The sequence below is a fragment of the Gekko japonicus genome, unplaced genomic scaffold (genome assembly GCF_001447785.1).
Source record: "Gekko japonicus isolate JY-2015 unplaced genomic scaffold, Gekko_japonicus_V1.1 scaffold1085, whole genome shotgun sequence".
Taxonomy (NCBI): Eukaryota; Metazoa; Chordata; class Lepidosauria; order Squamata; family Gekkonidae; genus Gekko; species Gekko japonicus.
Window position 1 is genome coordinate 57,088 of NW_015159746.1, and position 15,659 is coordinate 72,746.

Below are 15,659 nucleotides of genomic sequence, written 5' to 3' on the forward strand. Positions count from 1 at the left end.
TTATGCCCCCAAAAAACTTTTTGTTGGTCTTTAAGTTGCTCCTGGATTCGAATCTTGTTGTTCTACTACAGACCAATACAGCTATCCTCTGAAACTGACTTTGCACAGAGTATAGATCTAATCTGTATTACATCTTAAAGGTTCATTTCTATCAGCCCACTCCTTTGCCCATGGGATCCTGTGCTATTTTTTGTGGACTTTATACATTTCTGTGGCCAGGGGGCCTGTGCAGTGTTTCGAGGCTCGTAGAATGTAGTTCTTTATGGCTTCATGGTTTGCGCTCTTTGCTGTATAACTGCTCAAAGGCCTTTGGGCTTATGCAATTTTCTGCGGCCTTATAAAATACTGAGTGGCCCAATAGTTTGATTTTTGAGATTTTTATGGACAGCTATGAAAAGTTGAGTTCTTTTGGGGAGAACAGCATGCCATACTGCAGAGAACAAGGCTTTGACCCGAAGTATATAAAAAAAAATATGCAGGGGAATCAAGTGAATTAAAATAATTTCCCACAGAAGATAAATCAATACTGAGAGAACTGTGGATATGTCAAATTAAAACATGAAACAAAATGCAAAACCGTGAGATGAAGCAGATCAAAAGGGAGGAGATTCACAGATATGGGGGTAAACCTGAAGATTAGTAAATTGGAGAATGACTCTTCAGAAAAAGATGCTAGTATACCACTACGATGCACCTAATAATATTGAAAACTTGGTGGGGAAAAGATTTTTAATTTGGTCTTTTAAACTAGACAACATCACAAGAATACCGTTCTGAAGGGAATCCCTGAAAATACTGAGAAAGATACAGCTGTATTTGTTGAAAGCATGCTATTCCTCTAGTATAGGTCTAATGCTCAATTTCTGGTACTTCTACTTAAAAATCTTTGGTAGCAGAGCTCAAAAAGATTACCCTGCTAAGACCTGGGAGAGCTGCTACTGAGAGTAACCAATATTGGGTGAGATGCACAGGAACAAGAATGGCCATGAACTGGCTCACGAACTTAAATACATGATGAACCAGGCCCAGCTCATGAACTGTTCATGCCATCCTGCCCCCACAAACCTCCCAGGTGGCTTTGGGAGGTTTATTGTGTGGTTTGTGTTGGCAGACATGCTGGTGCCGGTGGTGGGGCTTGGAGAAGGCATTTAAAGAGACTGCAGTCTCTTTAAATGCCTTAAGAACATAAGAGAAGCCAATGTTGGATCAGGCCAGTGGCCCATCCAGTCCAACACTCTGTCACACAGTGGCCAAAAATACCAGGTGCCATAAGGAGGTCCAGCAGTGGGGCCAGAACTCCAGAAGCCCTCCCACTGTTGCCCCCCCAAGCACCAAGAATACAGTGCATCCCTTGCTCCAGATCGAGAGTGCCTATCTATACCTTGTGGCTAATAGCCACTGATGGACCTCTGCTCCATATGTTTATCCAGTTCCCTCTTGAAGCTGTCCATGCTTGTAGCTGCCGCCACCTCCTGTGGCAGTGAATTCTGTGTGTTAATCAGTCTTTGGGTGAAGAAGTACTTCCCTTTATCTGTTCTAACCTGACTGCTCAGCAATTTCATTGAGTGCCCACGAGTTCTTGTATTGTGAGAATGGAGGGAAAAAAGTATCTACTTGTTCTATTCCATGCATAATCTTATAAACCTCGATTGTGTCACCCCTTAGTTGTCATTTCTCCAAGCTAAAGAGCTTCAAGCGTTTTAACCTTTCTTCATTGGGAAAGTGTTCCAACCCTTTTATCATTCTAGTTACCCTTTTCTGCACTTTTCCCAATGCTATAATATACATTTTGAGGTGTGTCCAGAACTGTACACAGTATTCCAAATGAGGTCGCACCATCAATCTACAGGTGAGTGAATGCCTTCTGAGTTCACTAGTGAGTTGCGCGGGTTCCAAAATCCATTTCTTTAAATAGCTTTTGCAAAACACACCCCATCACGAACCATGAACCGCTTCATCAAACAGAAAGGTCCGTGGAGGCTCGTGAGACCCCACAAACCATGAAGCTTCATGAATCTCCATTTTCCCAGTTCATGCCCATCCTTACATGGGAGCTCTCATGGGCAGTTCCGCAGGGTTCAATATTGGCATTAGTTTTATTAAAAATTTATGTAGGACCACTGACTAAGATTGTCCAAAGCTTTGGAGTGGGCTGTCATCAATATGCTGATGGCACCAAGTTGTATATCACAATAAATAAACCCCTAGAAACAGCTGCCACCATAGTAGGACAGTATCTGGAAACTGTGGTATTGTGGCTGAGGAAGAATGTGCTGAAGCGTAATCTTAATGTGGCAAATTAATGTAATGTTGGTAAGTTTAAGGTTATGCAAATTGGGACCAAAAAATCCCAATTTCAGGTGTAGGCTAATGGGGTCTGAACTTGCTGAGACTGAGAGGGGAAAAGATCTTGGGGTGGTAGTGGACAGTGTTCCCTCTAAGCTGAGTTAGTGTGAGCTAGCTCACAGTTTTTTAGCCTCCGGCTCACACATTTTTGTCTTAGCTCAGGAGGGATGGCTCCAGAGCAAACTAATTTATGCAGTAGCCAAATCACTTGCTCACAATGTTTAATGCCAGTAGCTCAGAAAGTAGAATTTTTGCTCACAAGACTCCACAGCTTAGAGGGAACATTGGTAGTGGATAGCTCAAATGAAAGTGTCCACCCAGTGTGCTGCAGTGGTGAAAAAGGCAAACTCTGTGTTAGGGATTATTAGGAAAGGGATTGAGAATAAAATGGCCGATATTGTAATGCCCCTGTATAGATCTATTGCGTGGTCTCTGGTCACCCTAGCTCAAAAAACAACAACATTGCAGAGTCGGAAAAAGTACAGAGGAGGACAACCAAGATGATTAGGGGGTTGGAGCACCTTCCCTATGAGAAAAGGCTGAAGTCTGCGACTTTTCATTTGAGAAAAGAGATGACTAAGGGGGCACATGATAGAGGTTTATAAAACTACGCAAGGGGCGGAGATAACTGACAAAGAGAAAAGTTTCTCCCTTTCCCTCGAGGGCATCCAATGAAGATGATGTGCAGTAGGTTCAGGACAGACAAAAGGAAATACCACTGTACACAGAGAGTGATTAAAATGTGGAATTTGCTGTCAGAGGATGAAGTGATGGCCATAGGAATAAACAGTTTTAAAAGAGGTTTAGATAGATTCATGGAGGATAAGTCTATCGATGGCTACTGGCCATAGTGACTGACTGAGGGGAACCTCCACATTCAGAGCCACTAAACCTCTGAATCCCGGAGCCAAAATACAACATTTATTTATTTATTTATCCTTGGATTTATATCCCGCCCTACCCCGACTCGGCCTCTCTGCCCTGTTGTTGGCCCTCCAAAGGAACTGATTGGCCACTGTGTGAGACAGGATGTTGGACTAGATAAGGGGTGGCCAAACTGCAGCTCGGGAGCCGCATGTCGCTCTTTCACACAATCTAATTTAATGTTAATAAAAAGCAAATTTGTATATTTTTCAATAAAAATGTGTGTGTAATTTTTTCATGTGTTGCAACTCTCAAACATCTGACGTTTATTCTGTGTGGCTGTTACGTTAAGCAAGTGTGGCCACCCCTGGACTAGATGGATTATTGGTCTGATCCAGCAAGGCTCTTATTCTTATGCTCTTAATCTTGATAAGACAGAGATGATGCAGGATGGAAAAGCTGAGGTTTCTAATGGGTAACCTACCAACCTTGAATGGTGTGGCTCTATTATTAACAGACCAGACTCAGTTAGGAGCCTGGGAGTTTTGTTATATCCAGCTCTTTAGTTGAAAAAAGCAAATATTCCCAGGTAGCAAAGTGCCGTTTTTCTATTTCATATGACATGCAAATTGTCCTCTTTCTTGAATCCAGCCAACCAAGCCACACTAATCCACAGTATGGTAACCTTGAGACTGGACTAATATAATGTGCTCTATGTGAAGATGCCCTTGAGGACAACATGGAAGCTACAAACGATAAAGAATGCAGCAGCTAGACTGTTGACAGGGGTTCAGAAAATTTTTTCACTACACTGCATTCCAATTTTCTTTTGTGCTCAATTCAAACCACTGGTGTTAAACTCTAAAAGCCCAATGGAACCCTGATATCCATAGGTCCACCTGCAGCCATGTGCTCCCATGGCAACTCTGATCCCCCGACTAGGGATTATTAGCTGTTCCTCCACTCAGCTCAGGGAACTGTTATTTTCCAGCTTATGCTTCCTCAGTGGCTGCACCTGTCTTGTCGAACGGGCTCCGCAAACCCTGAATACATTTGAGGCTCTGTAGAGCAGAACTTTTCTGACATGCCTTAAGCAGCCCATGAATGGAGGTTGTGCTTTGCTTCCTTTTATTTGTCCTTTTCTTGAGGTGATATTGTATGTATTTGGCTTTAAATTTGATGTAAGCAGCTTTGAGTCCCATTGACTGGAAGAAGAGAAAGCTATAAATACAAAAGTTAACTTGAATAATGCTAGAGCATCAAGTGCTCTCTGACCATGCATTGCCTCTTAATTTTCAGGGTCACTCAACCTTTCCCACCCTGATTTGCATCAAATATCTTCATCTCCTTGCCACACTCATACAACAAAACTATCACCCAGGAACCATTTTCACTTTACCATGTCACTTACATCTTTCCTGTCCTTCTCAGGAACGACTTCCACTGCTAAAGGTTTCTCTTAGCTTCTTCTGTCCACAACATTTCCTAGTGTTGTGACTAAAGACAACACAAAAGCACTTTCACACCATCCAAGCATGAATTCTTATGATGCATTCACATGATTACCATCTCACTTGGGGCTGCTGGTGGTAGCTACTGCTGGTACCTAAGAATACAGCAATGATACATAGAGCTAACAGAATCTGGAAGTTCCAAGCAATTTAGTTGTCACATAATAGCTAGTCTCCAAAATTCACACGTTATGATATGAACCTGCACTAAAGGGAGTAACTATGACTTCCTCTCTCTCTCTCTCCCCTTCTCCTTAGAGTACCTTCTAAAATAAGAATCAGGATTACTATTTTCTAATGTTATGAAATAACTATATAGTGAGCCCGTGGAGTAACACATAAGCAACATGTACTAGTGCTATGCTTGGTGTACATACACCGTAAAAACAGTTTCAGAGTCATATGAAATTGTAATTGTGGAAGTTAGTAAATAGAAAAACCTCAGTACCACTGCCAAACTACAATTCCTACTACTTTTGTCTAAAGGAATCCATGACAGCTAAACTGGTATAAAACCAGCCTCAAGTTTTGATGTAGATATGCCCTTGAAAAATCTTCATCTACAACAGTAGTCTGGTTGTCTGAATTTCAAAGGTAATTCCCTATGACAAGAAAACAAAAGCTGGGAAAGTTGTAAAAACATGTCTGTCATTTTGGAGAAATGGAATGAAGTTAATATTCTGACATTTAAAATGCCATGGCTGCAACCCAGCACAAGTACTTTATTTCAATGGGATTTCAGTGCACATAACTCTGTTGGCTCCCAGCCCATGAATTTACTAGAGAATGCCTAAAATATAAATATACATTGTGAGGAATGACAGTATACCGAATATATTTTGGAGAATTAGTGTCTTAAACACACAGGCAGCAAATGACGGGTACCTGGCAGCGCGGATGGAGTTTAGAGTGGATGTACAATGATGTGTGAATGTGTGGGCCTATGAAGTGATAAGTATGTGATAAATAGCACAGGCATATGTCAAATAAATAAGCCACATACGTGTGCAATCTATCACAGAGGTTTGACTGATCCCATAAATATGCTAATCCACTTCACCTGGAATGTATTCAATTTCTCAGGCCCTCTAGACTCATTACTTTCTGAGGAGAAATCTCAACCAAGTAAGAGTTGTGGTGCATTCTCACTTCCCTCACTTTCATAGGATCAAACGATATGAGATTTTTTAAAATGAGCCAACTCTTTTCCCACAGCCATACAACACCTGTGAGGAAAATCATTTAATAAATCCGCGGGGGCCTAATTCAGCTCAGGACCATGGTGTGTGGTGGAGGGGCTCCTCTTCCTCCCCCCCCTGCCCACCCCATTTCCCCAAGCTGAAATGCCCATGGCACAGGGGAGAAGGCAGGGGCCTGTGGCAGGTTTTTAAAATGACATTCACCACAACTGCTGTGTGGCTGTGGGGAATTGTTTGTTGTTGTTGTTCAGTCACACAGCCGAGTCCAACTCTTTGCGACCCCATGGGGAACTATTACTTATTATTTATTATTTATCGCATGGCAAGGTTGTGGGGAAAGCAAACTGGATCTGGGGAACCCAGAACTGATGTTCAAAAGTCTTGTATTACCTGTTCAAAAGTCTTGTATTACCTGACCCTTAGTGTGTGAAGAAAGTGGTAACTGTGGTGCAGTGCATTTGTCTGAATGTGGGATCACTCTAGTCTCCAGGGCCTAGATTATAAAGAAGTGTATGTGGATTTCAGGTACTGGGAGACCCTATGGTTCAAAATAGAAAGCTGCACAAACCACTTCCTCGCTTTCTCCACATGGCTGGAAAGTGGGAGACACATGGATACATGAAACTGCCTTAAACTGAGTCAGACCATCTGTCCATCAAGGTCAGATTTGCCCACTCTGACTCACAGTGGTTCTCCAGTGTCTCAGGGAAAGGTCTTCCACATCATCTACTACCTGATCCTTTTACCTGGAGATGCTGGGGATTGAACCTGGGACCTCCTGCACACCAAGCAGGTGCTCTGCCACTGAGCCACGGCGCATCTAAGACTCTACCAAGTAGAGATTATGTTCTCATGTCCTCTTAGATTTCTCTCAAGAAAATGGCAAGCGAGCAGTGCCTATATCTTGATTTACAATTGCTTCATTTAATGACAAACTCTGGCTTCTTGTTATGGAAGTGAATCTTGCAAATCCTTGGGCTTGCATGCTCTCTTCCCCTTTTGCTTTGATACTGAAGACTACAGCATTCTCAACACTCCACAGTTTGCCATTTTGTTCTCTTACATACAAACTGGGATTAAACAGTGTTTTAGAATCTTGGAGTGTAGGCCGGATAGAAAAACAAAACAAGATCTTGGTTTGTCAGTTCAGAAGAAACCATAAAGTCTGTCATGCAAGAGCAAGGCTTCGGTTCCGAAGCCACAACGGAGGAGAGGAGAGAGCAGAGGACACAAGCCCACAGGCTTTCAAGGCTCATTCCCATGACGTGTGAATGCCACCCAAGAAAATCTACAGGTTGACTGTGTATCAGATGTGCAATCCCTCCCAAATTTATAGGGTAGCACACAGGGATTCTTTGCTGTATTTTAAAAAAAATGTTCTCTGTTGTTTTCTTATAATTTGTATCCTGTTTTTCTTCCTCCGCCACCCCTTCAACTTCAGTAGGGGTCCACATGTTATGGGAGGAATCATGAACGAGAAAGGAAACCGGTCACGACCTTCCTCAGCCAGGGGCAACTACCTCTTACCGCACTGCCAACTGCTTGTTTATGAAAATGCATGCAGTGGATAGTCACGAGTGAGACATCAGGAACTGAAGAGGTTGTTATTTTATATTGCCTGGTTCGAACAAGCCAGTGTTCTGACACGCTGGAATTATTTTGCTTTTTAAAATTGTATACATTATTATTACTGTTTTTCTTAATCCCACTTTTCTCCCCTTGTGAGTTTTTTTTGTTGTCGTCGTTAAAACGCTGAGCGAGCAAACCTCAAACAGGTCTACTCAGAGGTAAGTCCCATTTTATTCAATGAGGCTCACTCCCAAGAAAGTCTTCTTAGGACTAGAATCTACATCAGCTGAAGTATGAAAATGGAACATTTTAAAACCAACTTTTACATTTACAGTAAATCTGCTCCCAGGGGATGCACTCCATTGCCTTCTCTTCAGTTCCATGTTGGAAACGAGGTTATCTCCTGTCCTAGTAGACCAAGGAGGAAACTCCCTCCATGCTCCCCATTTCAGTTCAGGCACAGGGCGGTATTTTGCAAAATCTCTACCAACCTACCAACTAGTGTTCCCTCTAAGCTGAGTTAGTGTGAGCTAGCTCACAGTTTTTTGGCCTCTGGCTCAGACATTTTTGTCTTAGCTCAGGAAGGATGGCTCCTGAGCAGTGTTCCCTCTAAGCTGAGTTAGTGTGAGCTAGCACACCGTTTTTTAGCCTCCGGCTCACACACTGTTGTCTTAGCTCAGGAAGGAGGGCACCAGAGCAAACTGATTTACGCAGTAGCCAAATCACCGGCTCACAACTTTTAATGCCAGTAGCTCACAAAGTAGAATTTCTGCTCACAGGACTCCACAGCTTAGAGGGAACATTGCTCCTGAGCAAACTAATTTATGCAGTAGCTAAATCGCTCGCTCACAACTTTAATGCCAGTAGCTCACAAAGTAGAAGTTTTGCTCAGAAGACTCCACAGCGTAGAGGGACCATTGCTGGTTATGTGTAAAAAAGAAAGCCCTTATGTTTTAAACCAAACAGCTAATCAACCATTATGACAAGCTGATGATACTGAAATTACACTCCTTCCCTTATTCTTCCCTGCTGGCTGTTGTATGCACTGGACAACATGGGCCCCATCTGGTGGTCAAAATCAGCCATGAAGTTACCACGTACGGTACCTCCAGAAACTGCCTTAATTATAAGGCCAAATGCACCAAGAGCGGAATGCCTGCTCCAGGAAACAAATAGCACTCCATCATCTGGACCCGACACCCTCTCGTGCCTAAATACACATAGGGCAAATGCTGCTTATCGGAGTGCTAGCTTTACCTGGCAAGTTGCTAATGAATGCACGTGTTAACAGAGACAGGAGCTATGATCGCAGCCATATTTAGAAACTACGTAGCATTTCATGTATATTATCTCAGTAATCTTTACAGCAACCCCTGTAGGCCACAGTATTAGTGACACTTTGTAGGTGAGAGGCTGAAAACAGGAACACTGCGGATTGTTTAAAGCAATCTCATGAACTGAGAGACTGGAGATTTAAACCAGGGATTTCCAGCTCAAAGTCCAGGATGTTAGTTTTGGTTAAGGCTTCAGCCCCCCCCCCCCCAATTCCAAAGAGATGAGACCAAATGCAGGCCCCACATTAGACTCTCCTCACCAGTTCCTGCCTCAAGGCTCCTCACTTCCCAAATTCTTAGGCTCTTCCCCATTTTCTTGGTGTAGTGGTAAAGAGCAGTGGACCCTAATCTGGGAGAACCGGGTTTGATCCCCCACTCCTCCACTTGCAGCTGCTGGATGACCTTGGCCAAGCCATAGTTCTGTCAGAGCTGTTCTTTCAAGGACAGTTCTCTCAGAGCTCTCTCAGCCCCACCTACCTCACAGGGTGTCTGTTGTGGGGAGGGGAAGGGAAAGGAGATTGTAAACCACTCTGGGACTCCACGTGAAGGGCAGGGTATAAATCCAAGTTCTTCTCTTCTTCTTCCTTATGTAGGTATGAATAATTTCTGCAGCCACAGTCTTCCCTTCCTAACTCTTAACAAATACTACCTTGTTTTGTGAAGTTGTTTGTGTTGGAATTCTCTCACTAACACTGCTATATGAGCTCAGATTGGGGGATGAGGACACACAACTCCTAAATTGTTAAGTATTCTCTCTTTCCTGTTGATATATGGACTTTGGGTTCTGTCCCACTTGAGGTTGTACTCACACAATCCTATTCTTTGCTGATTTAAACTGAACAGAAGGGTGAAGGAATCTGAGACAGTTGAAGAATCAGCTAATGGTTGAGACTGTACAACAGTGAACAGACAATGATGGCCAAGATGGCGCCAAGGCAGCTGCTCTGATTTCTAACGCTCTGCAAGTTATCTGCTAACAACAGTGAACATCCAGTTAGTGTCCTAATGATGGGAAAGAACAGTTTGAATTCCACTCTGCCAGCTGCTGCCCTTTTGGTATAATACAGTTACCTTGAAAATAAGTAACTGTGCCACTGCTTTCATGGTAGTTTGATGTGCCTGGTGACCAGTGCTCCCTCTAAGCTAAGTTAGTGTGAGCTAGCTCACAGTTTTTTAGCCTCTGGCTCAAACATTTTTGTCTTAGCTCAGGAAAGATGGCTCCAGAGCAAACTAATTTATGCAGTAGCCAACGCTCACCCACCCACAACTTTAATGCCAGTAACTCACAAAGTAGAATTTTTGCTCACAAGACTCCACAGTTTAGAGGAGGAGGAGGAGAAGATGAGGAGGAGGAGATTGGATTTATACCCCGCCTTTCAGTTGGAGTCTCAGAGCGGCTTACAAACTCCTTTCCCTCCCCCTCCCCACAACAGACACCCTGTGAGGTAGGTGGGGCTGAGAGAGGTCTTTCGGGAACTGCCCTTTCAAGGACAGCTCTGATAAAACTATGGCTTGCCCAAGGTCATCCAGCAGCTGCAAGTGGAGGAGTGGGGAATCAAACCCGGTTCTCCCAGATTAGAGTCCACGCTCTTAACCACTACACCAAACTAGGAGCATTGCTGGTGACATAAAAATGCCTTCACCTATCCCAGCGTTGTGACTGAGAGCAGCTCATCCAGGTCTCGGAATGAGGTCTTTTCCGACCATCCTACCAAAGACCTGTTTAACTGGAGATGTCAGGGATTGAACATATTGAACACATGAAGCTACTAAATACTGAGTCAGGCTATCTGTTTATAAAAATTAGCACTCTAATGGGCAACAACTCTCCAAGGTCTCAGGGAGAGGTCTTTCACATCTGACCTGGGACTTTCTGCATACAAAATAGGTGCTCTACCAGTGAGCCACAACCCTTTGAAGCGAGGACAACTAGAATGCAAAGTGTGCCTTCTCCCACTACTATCGTCCCTTTTCTAGAAGTACTGCCCTAGAGTAAACCGCTGTGATCCACTAGTGAGAGAAGGTCTGCTTCCCTCTTTGGCACAGGGAGACTTTGGTGTACTCTCATTAGGCAGGTACCGTGAGAATTATCCTTCAGTCGGATCAGTGCCAAATTTCATTCTGTCTGCTGGTCTCACAACAAGATCAGTATTGTGAACAGCAATGTTTAATTGTTCATTACTGAAAAAGCACATAGAACTTCTAGAAAAGATGTCACATTTACAGGATACAGGAATACCTGTTCGGTGCAATACATTAAGATTGCAGGATCCCCCCCCCCCAAATAATAGAGTAACTAAATTGTAAGGTGGGACTGATTTACATTTTAATTGCTTATGGAAATAACTATGATGTCTGCATGCAGAGTATGCATGCTTATCAATTTGTTATAACTTGTCTTCACACCTTACATGTGAGAACACTTTTTCTAATGTGCATGAAACTTCCAAGATGCAATTCTGCAAAGAAAACAAACTATCCCAACTAAAGGAGTGTCTTACATAAATGCAAAACATTTAACACCTACAGCCTTTGAGAGAATAATTTGGCTCTGGGTGTGTATATCGTTTCAGCTCATAAAACCCATGCTTCAGGACTTAACATGAGTTGGGTTTGTTTGTAAGTATGTCTCTGGGCATTTCAGTGAGAACAATTCTCACCATTTCGTTAGGTTTGCTATTCTTCTAAATGGGGGCTGATTTTTTTTAATTAAAAAGTTAAAACATCTGTATACCATATTATGCTTGAAAATCATATAAAAATGAATTCTGAGGAATTAGATTATTCAGAACCACTGTTTGCTTAATGATAAGTAAATGTTATACATAAGTATAAGTATCACAAGCACCTTATATTGTTTATAAAATCACAACAAAATAATTAAAAGCAGTAGTAGTATGAAAAAGTAGAAAAGACTATGAATGGATATACTTGAACTTTGCTTTCCATATTATGTCTTAAGATGTGTTTTTCTGTTTATGGGAACCAATTAAAGGCACCTTCTATTTTAGCTTTGGTTAAGCGTCACTCAACTGCCAGCTCATCTGGATAGCACACAATAACGTAACAAAGAGAACATCCTATGTGTTTTGGAAAAGTGTTACCCTTTAAACCAAAACAGAAAAAAGGAGAAATTATACAGAAACCATTATGATTTCAACAAAATACTGCATGTAAGAAAAAGCTGAACATCTAAATCAAACTAAATACCAGCCTCAAAGAAGCATACAAATAGCAAATCATAGCAACAACAACAAAAAATTGTAATATTTTGCTCAATGTACTTGTCAGTCCAGGAGAGAACACATCTCATAAATGTAAATGAACAGTAGTTGAATGTATTCACTGTTTTCTCAATGAAGGTATGTGAGTTCAGAAGAAAAAAAAGAAGAGGCGGAAGGAAATGACACTGAGACAGAAAGGCCTTTTCCAGTAGGGGGGAAGAAAGGCAACAAAAGAGTCAGGATATCAGAGGCAACAGGAGGTTTCAGAGGTAAGGAAGTCAAAAGAAGAGGCAAGCTCTGTCAGACGGGCTTGGCACGTGAAGGGAATGATGCACAACAATAAACTGTTGGGAGAGAAAAAAAGAGCAAATAATAAAATAAATGCTGAACAAAAACAATGTGTTAAATTAGTATCTTCCAGCATGCTTGCAACTAGTACAGATGGGAGTAACTTTCATTTGTGTAAACAGTTTTAATGCCTCGCTCCAGTGCAAAGACAGCCTACTCCCAAAGCTCCTAAGAATACATTAAGATATGTTCAATAGTTTCCAAACTGAGCTGGTTTCCCAGTGAGAATGTCCATAATGGTAAACAAGCTTCCCTGAAAGTTAATTCACCTTCCATCCACTACTCATCTTCCCTGCCACTGAAGCCACAGGGAAGCACTGGGTATAACCTAGGGCTGCATCAAAATGATACATGCAATGCAAGCCAGGTTGGGGCTCAGTCACATGTTCTGTTGGGGACTCACCTTAAAAAAAAATCACTTGGTCACTCAGTGTAGCTTGGAGCACTGGAAGGCTTCTTCCCTCCTGCGCTATTTCCCCTAGTGGAAACAGCCACAAAGGAGCCCTTGGGTTCCACGTGTCCTCGATTACATGATCCTAGGATACATGGAGCCCGAGGAAGGGGCAAATAGCCCCCCCCAGCTGTTTCTGCTAGAGAAAACAGCACAGGGATGAAAGGAGAAGCCCCTCTTTCCTGCTCACACCACTCTAAGCTGTGCTAAGCAGATCCCCCGAGAGTATGCATGATTGCGAGCCAACGTGTTGAGGAAGCCATGACCTGGCTCAAGTCACATGTATCATTTAGATGCACCCTAGGGCTATGATCTGTACCTAGGAATCACTGAGCTGCAAGCATATGACATTAGAGTCACACAGGCCCATAGCCAGGATTTTTAAATTCAGGGGGCCCTCAAATAAGTCAGGGGGGACCCCATGCAGACCCCCCCCAAGGGAGCACCACAAATACATTGGAAGTTGGGGGGCCTTGGGAGTATGTCAGGGGGCCGGGCCCCAAGATGCCCCACTGTAGTTTTGAGCCTGGAGACACAGGAAGAGGGAGAGACAGGTTACAATTCCATCAGCATCAAAGCGAGGACCATGGGCAGTAATCCTAGAGATCTGGGGACAGGAAACAGAAGCTGAACACCAGGTGGTACATTGTCACGAGGAACAAGTCAAACATGAGACTCATGGAGGAGTTCTCTACACACCACTGAGTGATCTCACCATCCTGCTCTTCCTCTGGGTGTATATGCAAATAGGAGCAGAAGCAGTGCTGTTTGCACACTAGCAACAGTGTCCTTCCATAAGGCAGCCCCCAAAACAGAGAATCCAGAGGGGTCACAGAGCAGGTGGGGCTCTGTGACCCACTTGAGGATCTTGCCCACTGATCTAGAGACCACTCTTGGTTCACACAGGGCAATAAGGAAGGCCAGGCACCAGCAAGAGGTTGTAACAGAGCCTTTCCCAAAGATCCCACAATACTCCATCCAGCCCTGAAGCAACACAGCCATCATCTATTTTGTATAGTTTAATACTGGTGAACCTGGACAGGTGGTAGGTCATCTGCAAATTAGGATATCTGATATGAACACATCTGTAGGAACATGGCAGGAAACTGCTTAGATCAGGGGTGTCAAACATACAGTCCATGGGCCAGAATCAGCCCCTGCAGGGCTCCTATCCGGCCCGTGAGCAACTGGCTCTCATCTGTTGCCTGCTTCTGACACCGCAGCTTGCTGTTGCCCAGCTCTCTCCTGCTTCCTGCTTCACAGAGGAGAGAAAGAAAGCCAAGCCTCCTTTCCCTCGATTGGCTGAGTGCTCCACACACCCTCCACACCTGCTACCCCTCTGCATATCACTCCTAATCTAATCAAGCCTGCTATTGTCATTCAGCATCTGAAATCATCTTTATAAAGTTTATATCTCTGGTACCTCTTGTTACATTTTATGGCACACATGGCCCAGCCAAACAATGTGACATTTATGTCAGATCCAGCCCTTGCAACAAGTGAGTTCGACACCACTGGCTCAGGTGGATATATCTTTCTAAAACTGCCACTGAAACGCCACATTTTTCCAAGTAAGGATTAAACTGGTGGTGGCATTGTGAATATAGCTTGGTCAAATAAATGTAGGTAGCCATGGTGAGGATCAAACCAAGAGCCCAAGAAAGCTCAAAGTTTATCAAGCTGAGATTTCACCCCAGTAAATAATATTTAAAACACTTCAGAGGTGATTTCTGGGTACTGTCAAAATTTCACAGCAAATTGCCCTAAATCCAAGTTCAAGAGCTGCTGTTGTTTTTTTTAAACTATAGAACTGAATCTTAGCCTTTTGAGCTTCAGTTTTTGTGTGCACATGCCCCCCCCCCCCAAGCACTGTTAATATTTCTAAAATCAGATAAAAGTCTATTAGGGACAACTTCTGGAAAGAAATTTTACAGAAAAGGTACTTGAGCAGCAGGTACTGAACAAAGGCCTTCTGTTCTTACTGTGAACACCTGAGAATTGATAAGATGCTCTATTTATTTATTTATTTATTTATTTATTATTAATATTTATACCCCGCCCTCCCAGCAAATCAGCTCAGGGCAGCTTACAGAAGTCAGGTGACGGTGAAGTCCTTCACTACATCAAGTAAATCACTAAGCATGTTCCTGTCCATGCCTCCTTTTCAATCCAATCCAATCCAATCCAATCCAATCCAATCCAATCCAATCCAATCCAATCGATTCTCAGTCAGGAGGTAGCCCTATACCCAGCTACACAACGTCAGCTACACAACGCCCTGCAATCTGACGTGACTTGTTTGTGGGCCTCTTCCACGTTACAATTTCCCCGTATGCAGAAAACAATCAGTTCAGGGCAAAGGGTCTGGCAGGCCCATTTTCTAATGTGGAGAGATTTTTCTTTTTGTAGGAAAAAAGCATTCAAACATATGAATCCCTGCATGGGATCTTAAATGGCACAGTCCAAGCACACATTTCCTGTCTCAGTGAGAAGCAGGATACAGAAGCATCTGTCAAATCTAGGGTTATTTTTTTTAAAAAAGAAACTATATTCAGTATTTAAGTAGATATGTACTTGTCTGTGCCCATTACCAGTGGAGACAGGAGAGTACACACCACTTAAAATGAAGACCTTTTAGGGGCAAGGTGGATGCAACATTACATGTAATTACTGCTTACTCTGCTGCCAGCCTAACTTCGCCCCACAGAAGTCGCCATCGTCATGGAATCCTGCAAAGGGATTTTCAAATCCAAACTTCTTTTAACTTTTAAATATATACAAGAGGGGGACCCGCGATACCCGCGGGGGGGGGG

General features: G+C 43.1%; 1 protein-coding gene across 1 annotated transcript in view; it reads right to left on the minus strand.

Annotated features, from left to right (window-relative positions):
* COBL (cordon-bleu WH2 repeat protein) overlaps nt 1-15,659 on the minus strand; it is a 182,736-nt gene that overhangs the window by 48,921 nt on the left and 118,156 nt on the right. Inside the window, exons 12-14 of the mRNA XM_015405499.1 lie at nt 9,780-9,793; nt 3,699-3,714; nt 2,126-2,140 (exon numbers count right to left, since the gene is read on the minus strand). Of these exons, the coding sequence (XP_015260985.1) occupies nt 2,126-2,140; nt 3,699-3,714; nt 9,780-9,793 (45 nt within the window). The remainder of the gene's footprint in view (nt 1-2,125; nt 2,141-3,698; nt 3,715-9,779; nt 9,794-15,659) is intronic.